Raw genomic sequence first — 20408 nt, 5'->3', positions numbered from 1 at the left:
GCCTGTACTGGCCCGGAGAAAGGTCTCTTTCACTGCAAATGTTTGTACTCCATACAACTCAATTAAGGTATCATTGAAAACTTGTTTCACGTCTCTCTCCTTCGCTGGCCCCCAACAGACAGGTATAGGCTTTGTCTCTGCCCTTCTGACACTTGTACAAGCTTATCATTGTTTTGAAACCTATTTGCTTGCCATTCTTTCTCATAAGACTAAGCAACTATAGGACTAAGATTCCAACTAGTCCATTCTCTTGTGGCCCTGCCTGGAGCACACAAAAGGTCTGCAAGAAACTAATACATTCACTGGATGAAAGCTTGCCTTATTTACGGGAGGCCTCGGGAAGCCAAAGTCATATAGAGGAAAGAAAACTGGAGTCCAACTGTGGCTCTGCCTCTGGTTATTTGTGTAATTGCAAAGTATCTCAACCTCTGTGCCTGATTTTTCATGTCTGAAACGTGGTTAGATGTTTAAGGGTTTGGCTCAGTAACTTCTGTGGTTCTTTGCAATGCTGTAAATGTCTCTCAACACTGACCCTGGGATTTGCTCCTACCCACACTTCATCCCTGCTCGATCCATAGCCAGAGTAAAATGGCAGGCCACGCTGGTACTGTTAAACATCTGGTGATTGAGTTCATGCGCAGGGCTCTATGCGTTGTTGCTGCTTGGCTTTGTGGAATGGAGAGGAGACTTGTTATTTAATATCATGCAGAAACTTTTTCTACATAATCAAGGTCGGCTTCCAGATGTAGATAACATAGATCATACCAATGGGAAGGCAGATCCACATAGTTTTAATTTCAAATGTCTAAAGCTAGCTATGTTCAGTAAAGGAAGTCTTGAAAGACAAAATTCTTCAGGCTACCATGTTCAGAAAAATATTTATGTGTATCAAATTCAAAGACAAGAGAGGACAGTATATAAAATTGATTTTATTTCATGCACATATATACCAAATATAAAACTAGTTGAGCTAACAGATCTCAGTTAGATAAAAATCTCTAAACAGATTATATAAAACACAATATTGGCAACCATCATTTCTTATATGCTTCTCATCTATCACAACAAGACTTGGCCATTGATGTAACTGTGATATCACTGGGAAACATTTTTTTTTTTTACATATTTGACAGTAATAGTATAAAACAGAAATGGAAAAATAAGAAATACATCTCTATTCCGAAAAAAAATTTTTAAACAACAAATCTGTAATTCTTTGCTTGTCCTTGCAAAGACACAGAACTAGCAAAACAAAGATCTGGAATATCCAATATACATACAGTCACCACACGAAGTTATATTTCAGGAACTAATTTTTTGGCAGGAAGGGATGCATGACTCCTCCCTGACACCCTACCAACAGTTACTCATGAGTCAAATAGAAGGATTTGGCTAGTCTGCTGACATTTCCTTGACATGTTTGCTCCCCACCCTCACAATTACAGGCCCTGATTTGAGAGATTAAGGACCATAACTAGTCTCCTAAGAGAGCCCTTTGTCCTGTCTTGCCCCATGCCCTATCATTCCTCTATACTTTTGGGAGTTACCTTGCTGAACTCAAACCTCCACTGCCTGTTCATAAAGTCTAAACTTCTTGGTCTGCACAAAACTTGTACTCACCTGATCACTGTTCTCTTTTTCCAACACCTCTCCTTATCAACCTTGCTCCACTCTAGCGTCTGAACCACTTGCCTCTGCCTGAATGCCCCATGCAGTTCCATGCTTCAGTCAACGAACAGTCGAGTGCCTCCCACTTGTGTGCAAGGCATGGTGTGGGTAGTTTTCCTGCATTCGCTCATACTGTTCCCAATGTGTAGAATGTCCTACTCAAAATCTGTATCCCTGGAAAACATCCCATGTTTCCAAGTCTCAGTACCCAGTCCCTATAATTTTGGCCTTATCGGTTAAAACTAACCAGGTCATTTTCTGTGCTTTACACCAGCTCTATTGCATAGTCTTAATGCTTCTATGTCAGTGAGGCCATAAACTTTGAGGTCCATGTCTCCTTCTTCTTTTCATTCCTATTATCTGCATGGTACTTGACACATAATTTCACCTTAGCCCCGGCTAGTTCTTTGGCCTTCATCTACATATGACAACAAAATAAGCAACAAAAAGCTGCCTTAGGCAGTACTCATTTCACAAGTTAGAAGGTAAATTTAGAACAGTAAGGGACTTGCAGAATCCTAAGGATGAATCTTAACTAATGAAGCCCAGAGGCATTCATCAGAGACACAGGAATGGCTCAGTTTCTTCCATGACCGCGATCAGAGATCTGTGCTGCTTCTACCTTGTTTAGCAACTAATCAAACTGAGCACAACAAAACAAAACTTTCCTTTGTCCTAAGTTCAACAAACTCTAGAGTTGTGGAATATTGGATAAATAAAACCTTCCAGTTTCCTCTTCCTATAAATAGTAGAACACATGGGTGTGATGAAATTACCTCCTACTACTTCTCAACCTAATGCCAGATTGCCTACTTCAGATTTCTCTGACCTTCGGGAATTGCTTAATTGCTTCTTCCTCTGTATTCCCGTAGCACTGTATACACTCTAATATAGGTAGTTTAAAAATAATAATATTAATTCTAGACCATGAAATTACAACAGGTCAATGCCTGGCATATAATGAACACTCAGATGAATGAGGAATTGGATCTTACTTTAAGGATATGAAGTAAGACTAATTATGTTAATTCTAACCTTAATACTTCCCTTAGCATTTAATAAGGGATTATTATCTGTGAACACAGATTTAACATCAGGCAGTGGCTTTTGCTACCTGAAATACTGAAGTCTGCAAAAAAGGTATTTATTTAGGAGGACATCGTATATTTAAAAAAATCAATTTATTTAAACAGATGCTACAAAGGTAATATACAGTAAGTAAAAAAAACACTAATACAATAAAATTGCTTTCATGTATACACACTTAAGATAATTTTAAGTGTTTGGAATAGGCCCAGAGAGCCTTTATTCTGTGGTGTTGCCATTTTGTGTTTTGACTATTTAAAAACATTTTAAATGACTAAACACAAAGTTCGATTATTATTAAACTCCAACTGAATTTGTTGTAAATTAGTGGCAGTAAAACATCAGCTACACTAAAATCTGCTCTTAAATTTGTTGGGTTAGATCACTGAGTAACCAACTCTAGTCTCCCCATATCACTCATTATGTGACTTATCATCTTGTGATTCCTGATAGTTTATAAGGCAATCTGAATACTTGAAATGCAAGTCTAGCTTGTGGCCTAGTTTTTATAATTTGGTAATTCTATGAAAGTATTTGAAGCTTGCTTTAACAGTGCTACATCTCAACCCTGACATTAAAACAGCCTCAGTGTAATCAATTTACACACCTGGTGGCACTAAGACACTCAGGAACTACTTCAAACAGTTATTTCCTTGTGGCATCCTTCTTTTAAGGATGGAAACTATACTTTGCAATGAAATTAAGAAATCTGTTAGAAGACAAATCTGAGGACTTTTAAAAATTATACAGTACATTAGTAAGTGCTTTAAAAGGTAAACCATCCAATGACATAAATGAAAGTTATACCATGGATGCAAGGTCATAAGAAAACAGATTAAACTTGTTTTTCCATTCACTTCTACAAATGCTCTCTAGTAACCACACTGGTATTATAAAGCAATCAAGAACAACATTTGTTTCTCATCAGTCTGTGTATATGCAGACATTTGCCTATTTAATTGGCACATACACACTCCAAGTATACAAATTACTTCAATCCTATATCCATTTACCTCTCAGAGTGGTTTAATGTCACCAGAGTGACACATAAAAGGAAAAAAAAAACAAAAATGAATGCCAGGCTTCCGAGTAAGTAAAGCCAAATCAGATTGTTCAACTGATGCTATAGTAGCTTATTTCTGCAGGAAAACACAGATTTCTATAGTTCTAGTCAGTTACTTTATCATTAAACTCTAACTTCGCCAACATGGTTTCAAGTAATGAAAGTATTTTTGACTTATTGGGAATTATATATAATGCATGGAAAAAAAACAGATTGGGAATTTTTTTTTTGCCAATCATCAAACATGTTCTCATCTGAACGAGGGAAATTCTTTTAGTTTAATATAAGTTTTTCAATGAAACAATAAATTTACAATGAAGTTAGTGGTCTTATTCAATAAGTCTTCTAATCTTCCAACTCAGGCCTGAGAAGAACAATGATTATAGGAGAAAAAAAATAAATAAATAATCTCCTGTGGCCATCATCTTAGGGGTCGGTTCTCTTGTAATGATGAATTCTTTTTTTTTTTTAAGATTTTATTTATTTATTTGACAGATAGAGACACAGTGAGAGAGGAAACACAAGCAGGGGGAGAGGGAGAGGCAGACTTCCAGTACAGCAGGGAGCCCGACGCGGGGCTCAATCCCCCAAACCTGGGATCATGACCTGAGCCAAAGGCAGATGCCCAACGACTGAGCCACCCAGGAGCCCCTGTAATGATGAATTCTATCACAAGTTGTCATGTTTCCAAGATCTGCACAGGGCTTTAAAATCGAACTGAGAAGATTCAGAAAGCCTTTGTTCTTGGGCTTACACAGTAAGCACTTTGGGTGATTCTTAGTCACATTTTTATCCAGAATACAGTGTTACAGGTCACATTTTTCTCGACGATGCTTATACTGACTTGTGCTCTCTCTATATAAACATATTTACACACAGAATATAACACTGACATGGGGATATGAAGTTAGCCAGCCATCCATAAGAAGAATGGGATAAAAATTGCAGGAAGGGTAGTATAGGATGCCAAGCCCAGATAGACTATAGATGCCAATCCCAAGACCGCTGAAGCGAGAACACTTCTCTCATCACGAATAATTATCTTCACATTCTCACAGAACTGGAAAATAAAATTTAAGAATATTAGAAAAGGGGGCTGAACCTAAGAAGAATCACATGTACCAAATAGTAAAGCATAATTTTCTCACCTATTTTCTCTCTAACAGAAAAACCAGAATTTCTCTTATGACTTTGGAAAGAATTTAAGGTGTGAATAGTTCAGTTTCTTGATTCCACATCCCATAGTAACTGAAATGATGCTTCAGGCAACTAGGTTCACAAAGGCAACTGCCTTTGTAAATACAGACTTTTTATAGAAAACTACAGAGAATGTAACCACATAAAAGTTATTCAGGATTAACGGTTAAAACTTTAAACTGCCTGTCAATAACAATAACATATTCTAAAATTTCATAAGCAAAGGAATCTCTAATCTTGATAAAATTTAGCCTATTATTATTGGTGAATTCAGTTCCTACAACTCATCATTCGAAAATTTGATGATACCAATGAAAACTGTCCTCAGAGGTCTCAAAATCTAAAGGCATAGAAAGTCTAATTTTTTGATCATATCCCATTCTCTGAGTAAATTAAATTCAATCAAAAATTGGCTGCTGGAGATAAAGATAAATTAAATATGATCCCTACCCCTGAGGAAGTCATTCTTCTAATATGTGAAATTGTTCTCCTTTAAAAACCAAATTTACTCAGAAGTGATGGCTTATGTTTGAGTCCTGGCTCACCTCTTATTAGCTCCAGTAAATCTCATGTAAATCATTTAACTTGTCCAGACTACCCTCTTCTCCTCCATGGGAATAAGAAGGTTGTTGTGAGGATCAAGTGAGATCTTTAATGCAAAAGTATTCCTCTACGTGCTGCGTAAATGTAAGGCATTACAATGATTATTATTACTGCTACATCTGTTGACAGTTAGCTCTACCTCATCACTGTCTGGGCAAAATTTAGCAATGAACTGCTCCATTTTTTATATGTGACTTGTGCTATTTGTGCTAGTTTTAAGCTCCTTTCCTAGACATGACATTGTATATGCTTTGAGGGTCTCCTACAGTGGCCTATATGGTCCTGGACAGCCAGGTTTCTAAATTCTTAATGGCCAGAGTATACGAGCCCAGTATATTTTAATGCACTATCTTGACTGTAAAGTTGTCTCTAGCCATACCTTTATACAATTTCTAGACAAATTCCTGTTCCTGTTAGTTATCCAGATGTTGTCTTCTTACACGTCAAACAGACGATTTGTCTCTTTCTGCTAAACAAAAACATTGAGTCCCAAATACACAATCTTAAAGTGGTGAAGATCAAACTAAACGAAGTTTTCAGGACAATGAGAAAAGGTGCTTGGCAAATAATGGGAAGATTAACTGTCTTCGTACAGTTACGCTCTTTTTGTCTTTTTCCCAATAACTGTTAATTAAGGAAAACAGAGAATCATGATGGACTCCTTTCCCCAAAAGCAGATTTTCTCAAGGAGCATCTTATTTCTAATGTCCTTATTTCTAATGTCCATTAGCCCAAGGAGGCATCTCTAGTGGTGCTCAACAGGAGGGAATGTCCTGCATTGCTAGAAGGTAGCCTGTAGCGGCACTTTTTGAGTACGGAAACCCCAGAAATTAAAAGGGGTATTTCCATTCATTTTTTGGCAATAAAAAGCAGTACCAGCAACATTAAAAAAAAGAGTTGAAAAAGCATAAGGCATAATAAGAGTAATTAAGGGCTTTATAGTTTACAGAACACTGAAATTGTTAATAGTAATATAAAACTCCCTTAATTTTATGATTTCTAAACTTGTTAAAAAGAGCTTCACACTACAAAAAAGCAAAATGTTTTCTTCCAATTTATTTTCAAATTATTTGCTGTGCTTTCATGAGGGAAAGTGCTCTTCAAAGTGTTTATAAACTTAAATTTAACTTTAAGTAAGAGACAACTTGCAACTCTCAGTGTCAGGCTTACAGTAGTATATACATAGATGGAGAACTCAACAATCAGACCCTGAGTCAAGTAATTCCTTACATCTCTGAAAAGTAGAAATCAGTCCTCCTTCAATAATAATGACCTACTTCTCTCAAGGCATGTTCAAAAAAACAGTTCTTAGAATTGGAAAATTTGGGATGGGGATTTCCCCCCCCCCCGGGGGAAATCTACTCTGGCCAAATTGTTTGTTACACCATTCAAAGTGAAGACAAAAACTCAGTTTCACAAGAGGTGCTATGCAGCAACAGCAATTAAAACATTTCTCTACTTCTGTAAAACCTTACAAAGTTTCCAAAGATGAAAAACTACTCCAGCTAGTTATTTATGCAGATTAAATATTTTACTACCTCGAAAAAAGCACTTGTGACGTGTTTTGTTTGTTTGGTTGGTTGGTTTTGGTCAAAATACAGAATACAGTGCTATATGTGTTCCATGAAAGGGTAACTCCTAATTACTGGATAGAAGTACTGTTTTTCCTTAGAGAAATAATTTGCTTGGTTCCTAAGTAAATCTGACCTGTTTCCTTTTGTACACTTTTGGAGCCAGTGTTTGTAAATGTAGTGAAGTTCATTTCTAATCAGGCCTGGACTGTGGCTGTGATTCTTAAATCATTGCACACTGCTCAAACTATATTTTTATTTTACTAGATTGAGTCTGTTGTGGCTCTATAAATAATCTATAAGAAGTTTCATATATTGATGTATAAAAAGCATAGTACTTGTATGTTCTGCCACAGAGGAGAAAAAGATTTTCCCATATGGGTCAAAAAATTAATCAAGATGTGAAGCAATACAAAATCGGTTGCATGGACTCATTCTTTTGGTCCAAAAAGTATCTAAACATAAAGGTTAAAATGTGAAGCTCATTAGGTGATGGCCCAGGTTTCAGTTAAGAGTGAACATTAACAATAACCTCTTTAACAACTACAGTGAAGCCTGAGAAAGCTACTAATTGCAAATGCAGTTGCAGGCTTAAAAAGTTAACTATCTTTAAGTTAAGAGGTTTCAAAAGGAAATAAAAAATCCACCCCCCCACCCCTTTGGATTTGTGGGTAATTTAATCATCTTCAATGCTAATACTGTTTGTTTGGTTTTAAGTGCTCATAAAAATTACATTGAACGGACCTTCTTGAAAACCAATTGTTTTTATCTCTGAGGAACCCATAAACAATCCCACCTTTGGAGCTAAGGGTTAAAGGATGCCTAACAATGAGGAAGTCTAGATGGGGATTAAAGCCTTCAAAGAAAGAATTCAGAATACCAAGGAAATGACTTCTCTGAAGCCAGACACGGGAGTAAGGGATCTACCAGGGAGGTCTTCCTACTGGGAATTTTGATGGTTTCTATTAAGCAAAGGGAATTCACTCTGCAGCTTACAGATGGAGAAACCTGCATGCTTCCTTAATTTTAAAGGCACAATTTATACACAGGGTTATAGATAAAATACAAACCCTGTCGCCTTTCTTCCAATTGTAATTCTTGGGAAAATTTGCAAGCACACAGCGACAGATTTTCTCTTGACCCCCCCCCCCCCAACCTCCACCTGCCCTTTTGTCATTTCGACGACGCTGGGTGGACACCCTGACACCTCTGCAGCAATAACTGGGTAGATTTGGAATCGCTGGCAGCGGTACTGCATTGTCACACTCTTTAACCCCCCATTTTGAGGTTACCTTCAAGGGACAACGCTATTTATTTACTTGGCCTCCTTTAGGAACACCAGAGAGATCGTTACTCATTCTAGAACTCAATCCCTGATTCCAGAGTATAGAAAAAGGTTAGAGATGGGAAAGGGTGTCCCCACCGAACCCAATGGCGAGTCACACGTGTACCTTGTCGGCCTGGGGGCTGATCGAGGTGCCGAATCTGCAGTAGGTCACAAAGTGCTCACAGTTGTTCCACAGTAGGCTGTAGGGAGTTAGGCCCAGCAGCTTCTCCGCCCGCTGCGCCACCTCTTCGTTGAGCAACGCCTTCTTCTTGAGGGACTTGTCCAGGTGATTGACCAGGATGTCGGCTCCATAGGCGAAGTCCTCCACTGTGTCCACGCGGATGCTGGCTATCCTGCCAATGACGCCCAGGATGAGACGCTTATTGGAGACCACCTTCTGCGTGCGCCCCTTGTCTTTGGTCAGGGCCAACAGGATGTCGGGCATCATGTGGGCAACACGGTTGTCGCCCAGGTAGATGCCGTAGTGGGTCAGGTGGGTCCGGGGCACTTCCAGCACGTCGCCGCGAAGGAAGGAGCTGATCTCATAGTAACTATTCCTCGCCTTGTCTTCGTCCGGGGTGCCCGAACTGAAGAGCTTGAAGTTGGAGATGAGGAGCAGCTTCTCCAGCAATTGGGACAGCGCCTCCAGCATTGGGTTCTTCATCCTGCAGGGGAAAGGGAGCGTCGGGGGGACCGCCGCTGCTCGGGCCCGGGCCGGACTAGGTGAGGTCGCCGCACTGGGGCGCTGCGCTGCTCCTCACCTGCAGGCCGGTGACCCGGGAAGGAGAGAAGCCTGGAGATTAGCTTGACCGCCCCGCCCTGGGAACTGAGGAGAATGAGGACCTGACCGAGGCAGACCGCGGGGACAGTGGCACCGGCGCTGAGAGCAACAAGCTACGAAACCCACCTGGGAGCCGTGTCGGGGCGCAGGACAGCGCGCGGAACCCTGGGCTGAAGCCTTCTCTGAGGCCTTTTAGCCCAGTCAAGGGGCGGGGCCGAACGCCGTCACAGACCCGGCGAGAGCGCTGATTGGGCGCCGGTTACCAGCGCCGCTCGCCGCGAGGGGCGCGCGGGACCGCGGGTTCTTTGGAAGAGGGCTGGCGGGTCCCCCGGGTCCGGTGTTCTTCCCTGAGACCCGCTTCCAGACGCAGGTTCCCCTTGGCACTCGCGACCTAAGCTCTTGCGGCCTCTAAGCGGCCGTTTAGAGCAGTGGCCGAGGCGCGGCCGCGCAAAAGTTCCTGCACCTGTCTGGACTGGGGCGCATTCTGGGCAAAGTTTTCGGTGGAAAAGTCCCTTCCGGCGAGATTTCTGAGCCAAACCACCTCCCTCTAAAGGGTTGGATACCCAGAGACCTCGACTTACTAAAGTGTTTGCATTAATCTGCGAAGCGTGCGCACCTCCAAAGCCTGTGGATTCCTCCCTAGAGACCTAGTCCCAAGCGCCGCGGATCGTCCTCCCTTTTACATGCCCCGAATCCTTTTTGCTCTCAGCTGGCGCGCGGGTCGGTAGAGACCCGCGCGTCCAGGTCCCGAGCTCTGGCGATTGGAACCCCAGGCGCCTCTGCGCTCGGACGCACCAGTGACCGTTGAGCGCGCGGCTCTCAACGGTCAGCCGGCGAAGCCCCCAACGACCGTCTGGAAAGCCAGATTAATGTCAAGTTTATTCCTTCGGCTTCAGGGTCAGATGGACCCTGAGTGGGTTCATCCCCCAAAACGTTGCCGCTTTCAAAGCGCAGCCGCCCGGGCTTGGCCAAGACGGATGTAGCACTGCGTTCCTTGCCAGAGCAGAGCGCCTGCAGCGTGACCCAGGCGCAACAGCGAGGGTGGTCCCCGGGAGCAGCCGGGTGAGGGCGCTGCAGAGGCGCGGTCCGCGCCAGGCTCGGCACGCGGTGTCCCGACCCTGAGCGGAGTTCGATGCTAATGCATTATGTAAATGCTTAAATTACGCAGACAAAGGCCACAATAGAGAGCCTTGGTTGGGTCCACAAAGCTGCCCAATTCGGGGCTAATAGGTTTCTTCGCGAAGCAGATTCTCCGCTCGCCTGGGGGAGGAGGCTGCCTGTGGATGATGAATGAAGGGCCATTCATCTTACCTGGAAGAAGAAGGGGACCATGGAGACCAGGCGGGGAGGAGGCTGGCTCCCAATTATCCTCGGAGGCCCGGCCTTTGCTCCTACCCTGAGTCTGCCATCAGCGTTCTGCCCCAGTCGTCCCGTTTGCGCGTCACTTTTGTTCATCTCACAAATGATCCCGAATCACGTTAGAGTCTCAGCAAAGAGAAGTAAACTCCATTTCCCACAACCGAATCGGAAAGAGGACGATGGAGAAGGGGAGAGAGGCAGTGCACTGGAAATTTTAAATCGTTATTTCCCCAGTCTGCCCCCAAAATTTAAAGCGCAGAGCTACGGAGCTGCTGAAATTAATCAAACACCTCCGCACGTGGGCGTCTGTTAGCTTCCAGCCACACACCAGCTCAGCCGCTGGATTTAAAATCTGGGGAGTCTGTGGAAATTTTTTCAAATCTGATTCAGATCTCCGCGCACACGTTAAACTGCAGATCCCACGTCTGACTCTAAGGCTCTGGACACACTAGGCTGGTACAGTTCTAAGAAAGCATAGATGCCGGAACCTCCAATGTCAGGAGCCAAACGGCTGGGGGAGATCAAAGGAGACTTAGTAATTAGTGATTTCCGTCTCTGGTGGTCACTAATGCAGCTTATTAACGCCTACGACTGTCTCCACCTGGGGAATTTGGGGAGACAAAAGTATGGAGGACTGCCCGCCGGCTCCACAAGAGAACTCCTTTAGAGCAAAAAATATTAAGAAATCACCTCTAGACCTTCAATAGCCTCATCCCCACACAGGGTTTTATGAAAGATAGGCAGTGCCAAGCTGATTTGCAATTCCCCTGCCCCGCCTGAGGAAACTCGGCCCTGGATAACCCAAAGGAGGCTGTAGAACACTGCCGTTTGTCGCGTTTTTGAAGTCGTCTGAGACCTCTTAAGCGGGGAGTGGTTAGGAAAGATTAGGCTGCTTCACAACTGAAAAAATGCAGCGTCCTCAAATGAGCTCTTGTAGGCTCAACTGATTTGCCCTCCCCATGGTAACCCTACCTTACAAAAGGCAACTCTCAAAGTTCTCAGACTTGCATATATTTTTGTGGCTGAGCGGTCAGTTTTTGATTGCTCCCTAGAGGCACACTTCATAAATATGCTTATATGCTAATAGTCACACTCCCACTAATAGTCTGCGTCAGTTTTAGGTAAACTGGGAAGGGACAATGCTGTTAGAAGGAAAGACCCAAGAAAATCTCACAGAAATTTCTCCTTGGGGGTGCCTGGGTGGCACAATTGGTTTAAGCCTGGGACTCCTGGTTTCTGCTGGGGTTGGAATCTCATGGTCCTGAGATGCAGCCCAGTGTGGGGCTCCGCGCTCTGTGTGGGATCTGCTTAAGGCTCTCTCTCTGCCCCTCCCCCCTCACTTTCTCTCTCTGTCTCTCTAAAATAAATAAATAAATCTTAAAAGAAACAAAGAAAAGAAAAGAAAAAAATTTCTTCTTCCTAAACCAGAAACCATTCCTTTAGAAGAAGGAGCATCCCCATGGGTTGCTAGAAAGACCTCTTGTTTTCCAGACTGTATGAAAGTCAGCTACATTCAACAAGTCTCCATGTGCAAATGCCTTAAATGCACGCAAATGGGTCGCCAGGTCTGGCCTGGGGATTCTAAAAGAGCTGAGGCTTTCCAGGTCACACACAGACTTCACTGAAAGGTCCACCGACTCTCACCCCAGCCACCGCTTCCCTATCCTCCCACTAGACAGTGATAGCATCCCCACCTGCAGTTCTCATGCCTGGGTCCGTTTCTCCCAGCTGTACAGGCCAAGACTCGCTGGGTTTCTGTGCAGAGCAGGCTGAAATTGGGCTCATAGAGCCCACCTAAATTCTGGGCTTCATCTAGGAGCCCTTGATCTCATCAAGGGTCCCAGGAGAAAGCGGTCCCACTCTCAGAGACAAGGTGCAGAGTCCGGCAGAAATCTGGAAGGCTAACGGATTTCCTACCTGCACACTTCTTGCCTCTGGAGCCTCCTTGTTCCTCAGAGGACTCTTTAGAGTAGAGGATATGATCACAAAATTCTGTGCTTCTTATGTGCTGGGCCCTGAAAGCATTTTCTCACTTCATCATTACCCTGTGAAGTATCTCCATTTTACACAGGAAGAAACTGATGCTTATAATTCTGCCTCTATCACTGTGTTGGTGTGGATCAGGACTCAACCACAGGTTTCTTTGCCCCCAGGTCCATCACCACTGGGGAAGGACTGACCTTCCATCAGTCCATCCACCTGTCATCCATTCATTTATTAAATACCTGCTATATGTCAGGTGCTGTGCTTGCCTTGGAAGTTCAATGAAATACCTAACCCTAAACTTGATCCCATGCCTTTTCTTTTTAATTTGGACTTCATTTCCCTGCTTCTCTAGTGGGGGTCTAATTTTTAGCATCAGTTATTTTATTGCAATGGTGAGGAAGGTCTGATGAAGATTCTGGTTAATAGCATTCTCTTGCCAGGAAGACCCTAGCACTTGAGTGGCCATGTAGTCTCAGACCCTCCTTAGACCTAGGTGTTCAGGTCTTGCCCAAGGGCATGAGCTCAGAAGCAGCACCTAGGTTATCCCAGACTTCTTACCTTGTACACCTTCTTTCCCCTGGCCCCTAAGACTGATAAATTTGGTTTTCTAAACTTCATATTTCAAAATTATTGCTCTCCTTTAAGATTATTTTGTTGTTGTTCTTAGATTTTTAAGATTATTAAATTTAGGGGCACATAAATACCATAATCTTACCATTTGTTTTTCTTCTGAGCTATCCTTCTGCCTTCAGTTCATTTACAAATGCTCAGGTCTGTCCCCATGGACTCAGAGGCCCTGACTGGCTAATTCTAAGGGAGTGGGGAGAATAAAGGCTTTGTGCACTTCCCTCTGGAAACAGGGGGAAAAGAGCAGACACCTTTTCATGGAGCCTCCAAACTCAGTGCTACCTGGAGTGTTAGGAATCAATTACTTCCTGGGAGGAGGACTTCCTTTCCCAGCTTCCTTCCTGTTTGGCTAGCACCTTATTATGAGGGCCTCAGTCCTGCCTATTGTCTTTAGAAAGATTAAAGGCTGCAGTTCCAGCCGGACAGGATTTAGGGTTTTTTTGTTTGTTTGTTTGTTTGCTTTGCTAACCATAAAATAAAAACATTGAGCAAAAAATGAAGAATGTACATTTACTATCAAGAATCATGACCAAAGTAAATACAGCTTCATATAAACGAATAACAGGTTGAGGCAGCTGTGACATAGAAGAAGGAGGCAAAAATCCCAAGTTGAAGGCCTTATAGAGCCATTTACAGCTAAATGAACTCAGACAAGTCATTTGTCACCTCTGAGCCTCAATGTCAACTTTCTAAAATGGGAATCACTTTTCAAAGGGATGCTTGGAGGATTAAACACTATCAAATATACTCTATCATTTGTATTATTCTTCAGAAAAACAAAGTAAGGCAGGGGTGCTTTTCCTTTCTGCTTTGACAGCACAGTTATCCAAGAATGCAGTGCAGACAAAGAATATGCTTCTACTCAGAGACCCTTCCTGATGACTCAGCCCAGAGCCAGAGGGTGAGCAGAAAGTAGGCATATAAGTGCTCTGGCATTGAGTGCAACCACAGAGGGACAGTCAGTAGAGAGTGGGCCTGGGGAGAATCACACTGGGGAGATCCGGAAGCTTCCACAGAGCTCTGCTCCTCCAGCTGCTCACCACCAGTGAAGCCGTTTATAATTCATAAAAACAGAGACAAAGGCCAGTCTTTTGTTTGAAGATGCCTCTCAAAACATACAAACCCCCCAAATGTCCATGTTTGAAATGATCAAATGACATAATACCAAGGAATGACTAAAAATTTCGAGATGCCCCACGACATGTAAAGCACATTTCATTTCAAAATACAAATGATTAAATGGCAAGCCATGGGACCTCTTCTAACTTCTTCTTGCTTCCTTTCAATTTTAATTTGTCATTGTGAGGCAATAGTAAATATGAACATTTGGTGACCCGAATTTGTTAACAATAGACTCTGGCTGCATATTTGAAAGGCAAATACAACCACCACTGTATTCATATATAAAATATACAGAGAAATGAGGGATTGCTATCACCCAAACAGGACAGTATTGGCGATCACCAGTAATACTAAGTACTAGGAACAGTGAAAAATGCCATGTTATTAATTATATTTCAAAAATCCTTTGTAAATGCATAGACATTCTAAGGATATAATGACAGGTAACTGAACGCTGAACTTTCTTAATATCAGGCTTAGCTTTAGATGCTCCTATCTGATGGTGTGTGAGATCTCAGAGGCTCCTGGGGCCTATAGGGCCTCAAATATAAAGTGTCCTGAGCTGGAATAGAATGAGATGCTCTCTAAACCCTCCAAGTGTGAATGGTCCTGGGGCTTATGAAAATCAGATTACTCAGGCCCTTCAGAGAGTCTTAACTATTGTTCTTGGTGAAATTTCACAGGAAGTAATTACCAGAAAAAGAAGATAAATCACTGTCTAGTACTTAGAAAATCTAAATAGAATTCACAAATAACTGCTTTAAACAATGCAATGCCTCACTGAATTAAAAAAAAAAAAAAAGTGAGAGAAATCACTCATACTCCAGTGAAGCAGTCATTCCATAAGAGGGCAGGAGAGACAGGGCAAAAGTTTGGTAGCAGTTGGTGCTGATAATCAGTGGCTCCTTTGATTACGTGTTTGATCGTACAGAAACTTTAAATGATATAAACACACTGCTTCATTAATATTTTGTAGCAATATATATTATTGATATGTTCTTGAAAAGAATAATATCTCTTTGATTTCTAAACTGAATTTGAAGGGAAGTAAGCATATCATTCTGGTATTTTTGTAATTACATTGACTCTTAACCCACCCCACACTAAAACAAAATTCAGTGTGGTTCAGCTAAAGCTGACTCATACCTAAACAGCTCAAGCAACTATAAAAAAAAGGGGGGGGTGAGGAATTTGATTTTAAATTGTTGCAAACTTCTTAACTGGAAGACATCCAAGTGGATAGATCTCTCTTTAAGAACCAGGCTGCCTTGTTCTGCGTGGAGCACTGGATGTTATGCACAAACAATGAATCATGGAACACTACATCAAAAAGTAATGATGTAATGTATGGTGATTAACATAACAATAAAAAATACAAAAAAAAGAACCAGGCTGCCTGTGTTCTCTGTGGGCACAAACCTTCACGTTTGAATTAAGTTCACCTATTTTTTTCCTGGTTGCCCTCTACAGGGACTTCCCATTAAGTTGGATTACTTGCATTTTATTTACACCATTCTTTACATGGAAAGCACAGGAGCGGGGGTTGCTTGCCTGGCTCTGTCAGTAGAGCATGCGACTTTTGATCTCAGGGTTGTGAGTTCAAGCCCCATGTTGGGTGCAAGAGATTACTTAAAAACAAAACAAAACAAAACAAAAAGCATATGAGTGGAACCGAACTTGGATCACACAGAATTAACATAGAAAATAAATTCAATAAATTTTTCTTTAAAGATGAATTAAAAATCTGTGTAATTATTTTCATCCAATAGAAGTTTAAATCAGAAATCACTGTAATTTTAATGTTCAATTAGTTTAACTTTCAAAAAGAATAAACCAAGATATTTGTCCTTTGGTCAAATCTATTTCGTGTTCTAACACATATCTATTACACTCCTATCTGTTATTCTTTTATCTCTCTTATTTAATTCTGGAAAGTGCTAATCTTGAAGGGAGGGTTCTGATATTTTTCTATGGTATCCTTTAAGGGCACCATCCCCACTGGCTCTAATCTTTGTGGATCAGATGACATCCAGAAAATCAGAATCCTAAATGCATTTTGGAACCTGAGAATGCAGGCTTACAGTCAGCATGAGAGTGGCCTATGAGATGACTTGTCTTTTCCACTGATGACCTTCCTCCACAGAAGGGTAAATAACCAAACCATCCATGCTGTGAACCTCAGGGTGCCAGGCCACAGTCAGCAGGCCATACCAATAGGGGAGCCATTATAGAGTGATGTTGGTGCCAGACCCAAAGTTTTAGCCAAACTTAGACATCCTTGACATCATTAGTAGATTTCCTACATTCAGTCCAATATCACCCAATATTGTCACAACTCACTTTGTGATTCTAAGTAAATTGGTTCAACTCATGTCCTGTCACCTCATGTACAAAAGTGGTGACAGTATCCATTTACCTCTCTGCTGATGACTTTCATTGTCTCTTCACCTCCTGAACTTTCTGGAATTCAATCTAGCAATAGCTAGAGACAGTCATTCTCCATGCCTCACTGCCAAGTCAAATATAAGATGACAATCTCAACTCTGTTTCCTCTGTTTCCTTGAACGATGGCCCTTCAAGCCTTTGTTTTTACTTTTGATTAGAGGGACCAGATTTTCTTATACAATGCCGCCCCCGCCCCCCTCCCCGGCCATCTGAGTTTTGCTTCATTTAGTTTCAGTTAATCACAGTTAACCACAGTCTGGAGGCAGATGATCCTCCTTCTGACATATCCTCAGAAGGTTATTAGGAGCCTAACACTACATCCAGTGCCTACGTCTTCCACCTCACTGCATCTCATCATGGAGGCTTTTTATCATCTCATCACAAGAAGAGGAAGAAGAAGGGTGAGTACAGCACAATAAGATATTTTGAGAGAGACCACATTCACATAACATTTGTTACAGTTTATTGTTATAATTGTTCTATCATTAGTTATTATTGTTAATCTCCTACTGCACTTAATTGTATAAATTAAACTTTATCATAGGTATGTATGTATAGGAAAACAACATAGCATATATAGGGTTTGGTAGTATCTGTGGTTTCAGGCATCCACTGGGGGACTTGGAACTATCTCCCAAAGATAAGGGGGACTACTGTATGTCTTTTATGGCTGTACCATTTGGTTTTCAAATAACACTTTCTGGTTTTTGTCTTTCAAAAAAATGACAATTATAAATTAGCCAAGTATTTGGAGCACCTGGTTGGCTCTGAATCTTGAGCTCAGCTCAGGTCTTGACCTCAGAGTTGTTGTGAGTTTAAGCCCCATGTTGGGCTCCACACTCGGCATGGAGCCTACTTCAATAATAATAATAATAATAATTTAGCCCAGTATTTTACTGTATAGATTAAATGGAAGAAATCTTCAAGATTTTTCTCTACTTATTTAATCTTTCAATGTAGAAGAGGTATCAATTTGTTCTTTTTTCAGAATGCCAAATTCAGGAAGAATAAATAAGAAAGAGTAATTATTGATATTTTTAAAAAAATGTTTATTTCCAAGATTATTGACCAAAAATGTGGCTTAAAACAACCTCATTTTAGCAATATTATCTAGAAATGCATCAAAACTAAGTATTCCTAAGTGTTCTGAGTTCACAGTGGGCATTCAATAGAACTCCCATTTAAATTTTATCTAACATTTACAATTTTGGTTATGAAGTCACACTTATTTGAATTAGTTGAGAACCTTAAATCTTGTTGGTTGATATTTCAAAATTATTCCTGTTTTTAAGATTGTATTACTTTGGATCTAGAGTCATTTTTCTGAGTGAACTTCAAAGTCCTTTTGACTCTGAAATTCCATAGATACCTTTTTGAGAAAGATGAAGGTAGCATATTTTAGTATTTTCTCATTAGCCAAATGTCAAATTTATAAAATTGTCAAAGGTCATAAAATAATAAAATATTAGCATAATTTATGTTGTATTTAACTAATTTTAAATTGCAGATTATATATCCAAAAATTGTACATATCAATAAAATGTTTCCATGTTTTTAGAGCCAAATAGATTAGATGAAGTATACCTACTTATAATATTTGCCTAATTCTGAAGAAGCATATATTTGTTTCTCTCAAATAATTAAGAACCCAGGGGGAGGGTGGATCAGACCAAGGGGTCAGAGTCAGGCAATAGAAAGGGCTAGGCAAATCTATTGAGTGTCCATAGTTCTCATGTAATGGGAATGAAAATGGGATGATATAATGTTCAGGCATGTCTACTCTGTAGCCAAATTGCCTGGGTTCAAATCCTGGCTCTTTTATTTTCATAGCTTTGTGACCTTGGGCAAGTGGTTTAACTCCTCTGGTCTGAGTTATCTCCACGTTCAAATGAGAATGCTAATAAAAATGATGGATACCTCATAAAGTTGTTGTAATGATTAAAAACTTAATATGTATATGTTCTTTGAAGACCTAGTAAGAACTCAAGAAATGATAATTTTCTTTCTGGAACACATTTAACAGTCTATTGATTGCCCATAGTACTCATGGAAATTTGCAAGAGGCAGCAAAGATCCAGAGGGTAGTAGGAAATTCTAGAAATGGAGATGGGAGAATTCTAATCTCTAATCCACTTCCACAAATATTGTTGATCTCCAGGTGAGTCTCAGGTTCTGTGTGCGCACCCAGAAATACAATAATAAATGAGATTCAATCCCCTTCCTAATGAAACACAGAGCCATTAGGTAGGGAACAGACGGACCTAAATAAAGCTTCCATAGTTCAGTGTGATGTGCTGAACAGCAGCAGGCACTAACAGTCCTGGGACACTTCGGAGGGACCAAACATTTTTAATTGGGGCAAGAACAGGGAGAGAAGGGGTAGCACCTAAGCTGTACCACAAGGAGTCAGAGTTTGCCAGGTACACGGGTGGACCTGGTTGGTGCCAAGAGGTCAGGCAAAGGCACAGAATGAATAATAAAAAAGTCTTTGGTGTATTTTGCAAGTTCAACTAGAATATAAGGTGTATGCTTCTCTGAATAGCGGTTAGAGCTCCCACTGGGAGTTTGTGGTGGCCAGGTGGCGAAGGCCTCCCATGCCGCGCTGGGATTTCAGGCTTTACTCTGTAGGGAGCAGAGAGCCAGTGCGGGCTTACAAGAAGGGGAATGATTTGCTCCAAGATAACTCTGAGGGCAGGGTGGAGAATGGATTGAAGGGCAAAGAGAGAGAAACTGGAGGCAGAGACCAGTTGGACGGACACGTAGCGGTCCAGGGAAGAGAGCTAGAATAAGGCGAGAGGGGAAGGAGATGGAGGGGCATGGAAAAAAGATGAAAGATATTTCTGGAGACAAACTGCCAAGGCTGGTAACCTGGATGTAGCGGTGGTGGCAGGAGTGGTGAGAGGAATAAGGTGGGTCCAGGCATGTCTCTCAAGTCCATTATGGAGCAACTGGACCAACAGTAAGAGGAGGAGGAAGGGAGGACTAGAAACAGGTTTATGCGAGGAAGAAAATGAGTTTAATTTTTTATATTTTCCTTCTGCTAAGGATTTACCATACGATGACAAGTATTTGAATTTCATCATTGGGTAGATTATAGGCTTAGATAAGAAGCACAGCTGAAGAGGTGAGTTGTTTTGAGCAACTTTACAATTCGTTCCTTTAACCAACGATGGAAGCTTAGAATGACTTCATGCGCTTCCAGTAATTCCAACGATGGATTGAAAAACAGCAGAGCTACAGAGAAGCTGCATTTTGGATAATTTATGTACTTCTAGCCTCCTAAGATTTAGATAAAAAAAAAATCATTTCTATGGTTTTTCGTGTTTGAGATACTAATACGTGATGTGGTAAAAAATATGAAAGAGATGTAAGAGTATGAAGTACATTCACTGTTACAAGTTGCCTTTCAGGCAAGTTTTACTGAGAATGTTTTTCCCATGTAGGATACCTAAGGATCACTTCCTGGAGCCTCCCATCAACAGCCTCTGACTGAATAGGTCTGAGGTGTAGGCAGGAATCTTCATTCTAACAAGCACCCCAGGTGATTTTCAGGCAAGTGGCCCTCACACCTTG

General features: G+C 41.4%; 2 protein-coding genes across 12 annotated transcripts in view; both read right to left on the bottom strand.

Annotated features, from left to right (window-relative positions):
* The window catches only part of RBM46 (RNA binding motif protein 46), a 139469-nt gene that overhangs the window by 87616 nt on the left and 31445 nt on the right, over positions 1 to 20408 (bottom strand). The window lies entirely within an intron of this gene.
* Positions 916 to 10161, bottom strand: LRAT (lecithin retinol acyltransferase). Of its 5 annotated transcripts, none has more exons than XR_003520810.1 (4): positions 9423 to 9870; positions 8640 to 9276; positions 5997 to 6086; positions 4769 to 4877 (listed from the first exon to the last, which is right to left on the bottom strand). XR_003520810.1 is itself a non-coding variant. In XM_027599058.2 (3 exons), the coding sequence occupies exons 2-3, from the start codon at positions 9177 to 9179 to the stop codon at positions 4725 to 4727; spliced, it is 693 nt and encodes a 230-aa protein (XP_027454859.1). In that variant the 5' UTR covers position 9180; positions 9878 to 10161; the 3' UTR covers positions 916 to 4724. The 5 variants fall into 5 exon arrangements, 3 of the variants coding, with proteins under 3 accessions (XP_027454859.1, XP_027454857.1, XP_027454858.1); XR_003520811.1 differs by having other exon boundaries at positions 5997 to 6083; XM_027599058.2 differs by lacking the exons at positions 5997 to 6086; positions 9423 to 9870 and adding an exon at positions 9878 to 10161 and having other exon boundaries at positions 916 to 4877; positions 8640 to 9180.

This window comes from Zalophus californianus, chromosome 2, assembly GCF_009762305.2.
Source record: "Zalophus californianus isolate mZalCal1 chromosome 2, mZalCal1.pri.v2, whole genome shotgun sequence".
Lineage (NCBI taxonomy): Eukaryota > Metazoa > Chordata > Mammalia > Carnivora > Otariidae > Zalophus > Zalophus californianus.
Note: the sequence above shows the minus strand (reverse complement) of the source record. Positions and strands in the feature narration are given on the sequence as shown.

Excerpts from the sequence above, each read along its gene's own strand:
- LRAT (XM_027599058.2), bottom strand. The coding sequence starts at position 9,179 with ATGAAGAACCCAATGCTGGAGGCGCTGTCCCAATTGCTGGAGAAGCTG. Across the intron at positions 4,878-8,639 it reads TCAGCCCCCAGGCCGACAAG|TTCTGTGAGAATGTGAAGAT; the intron begins GTACACGTGTGA and ends TTTATTTTCCAG.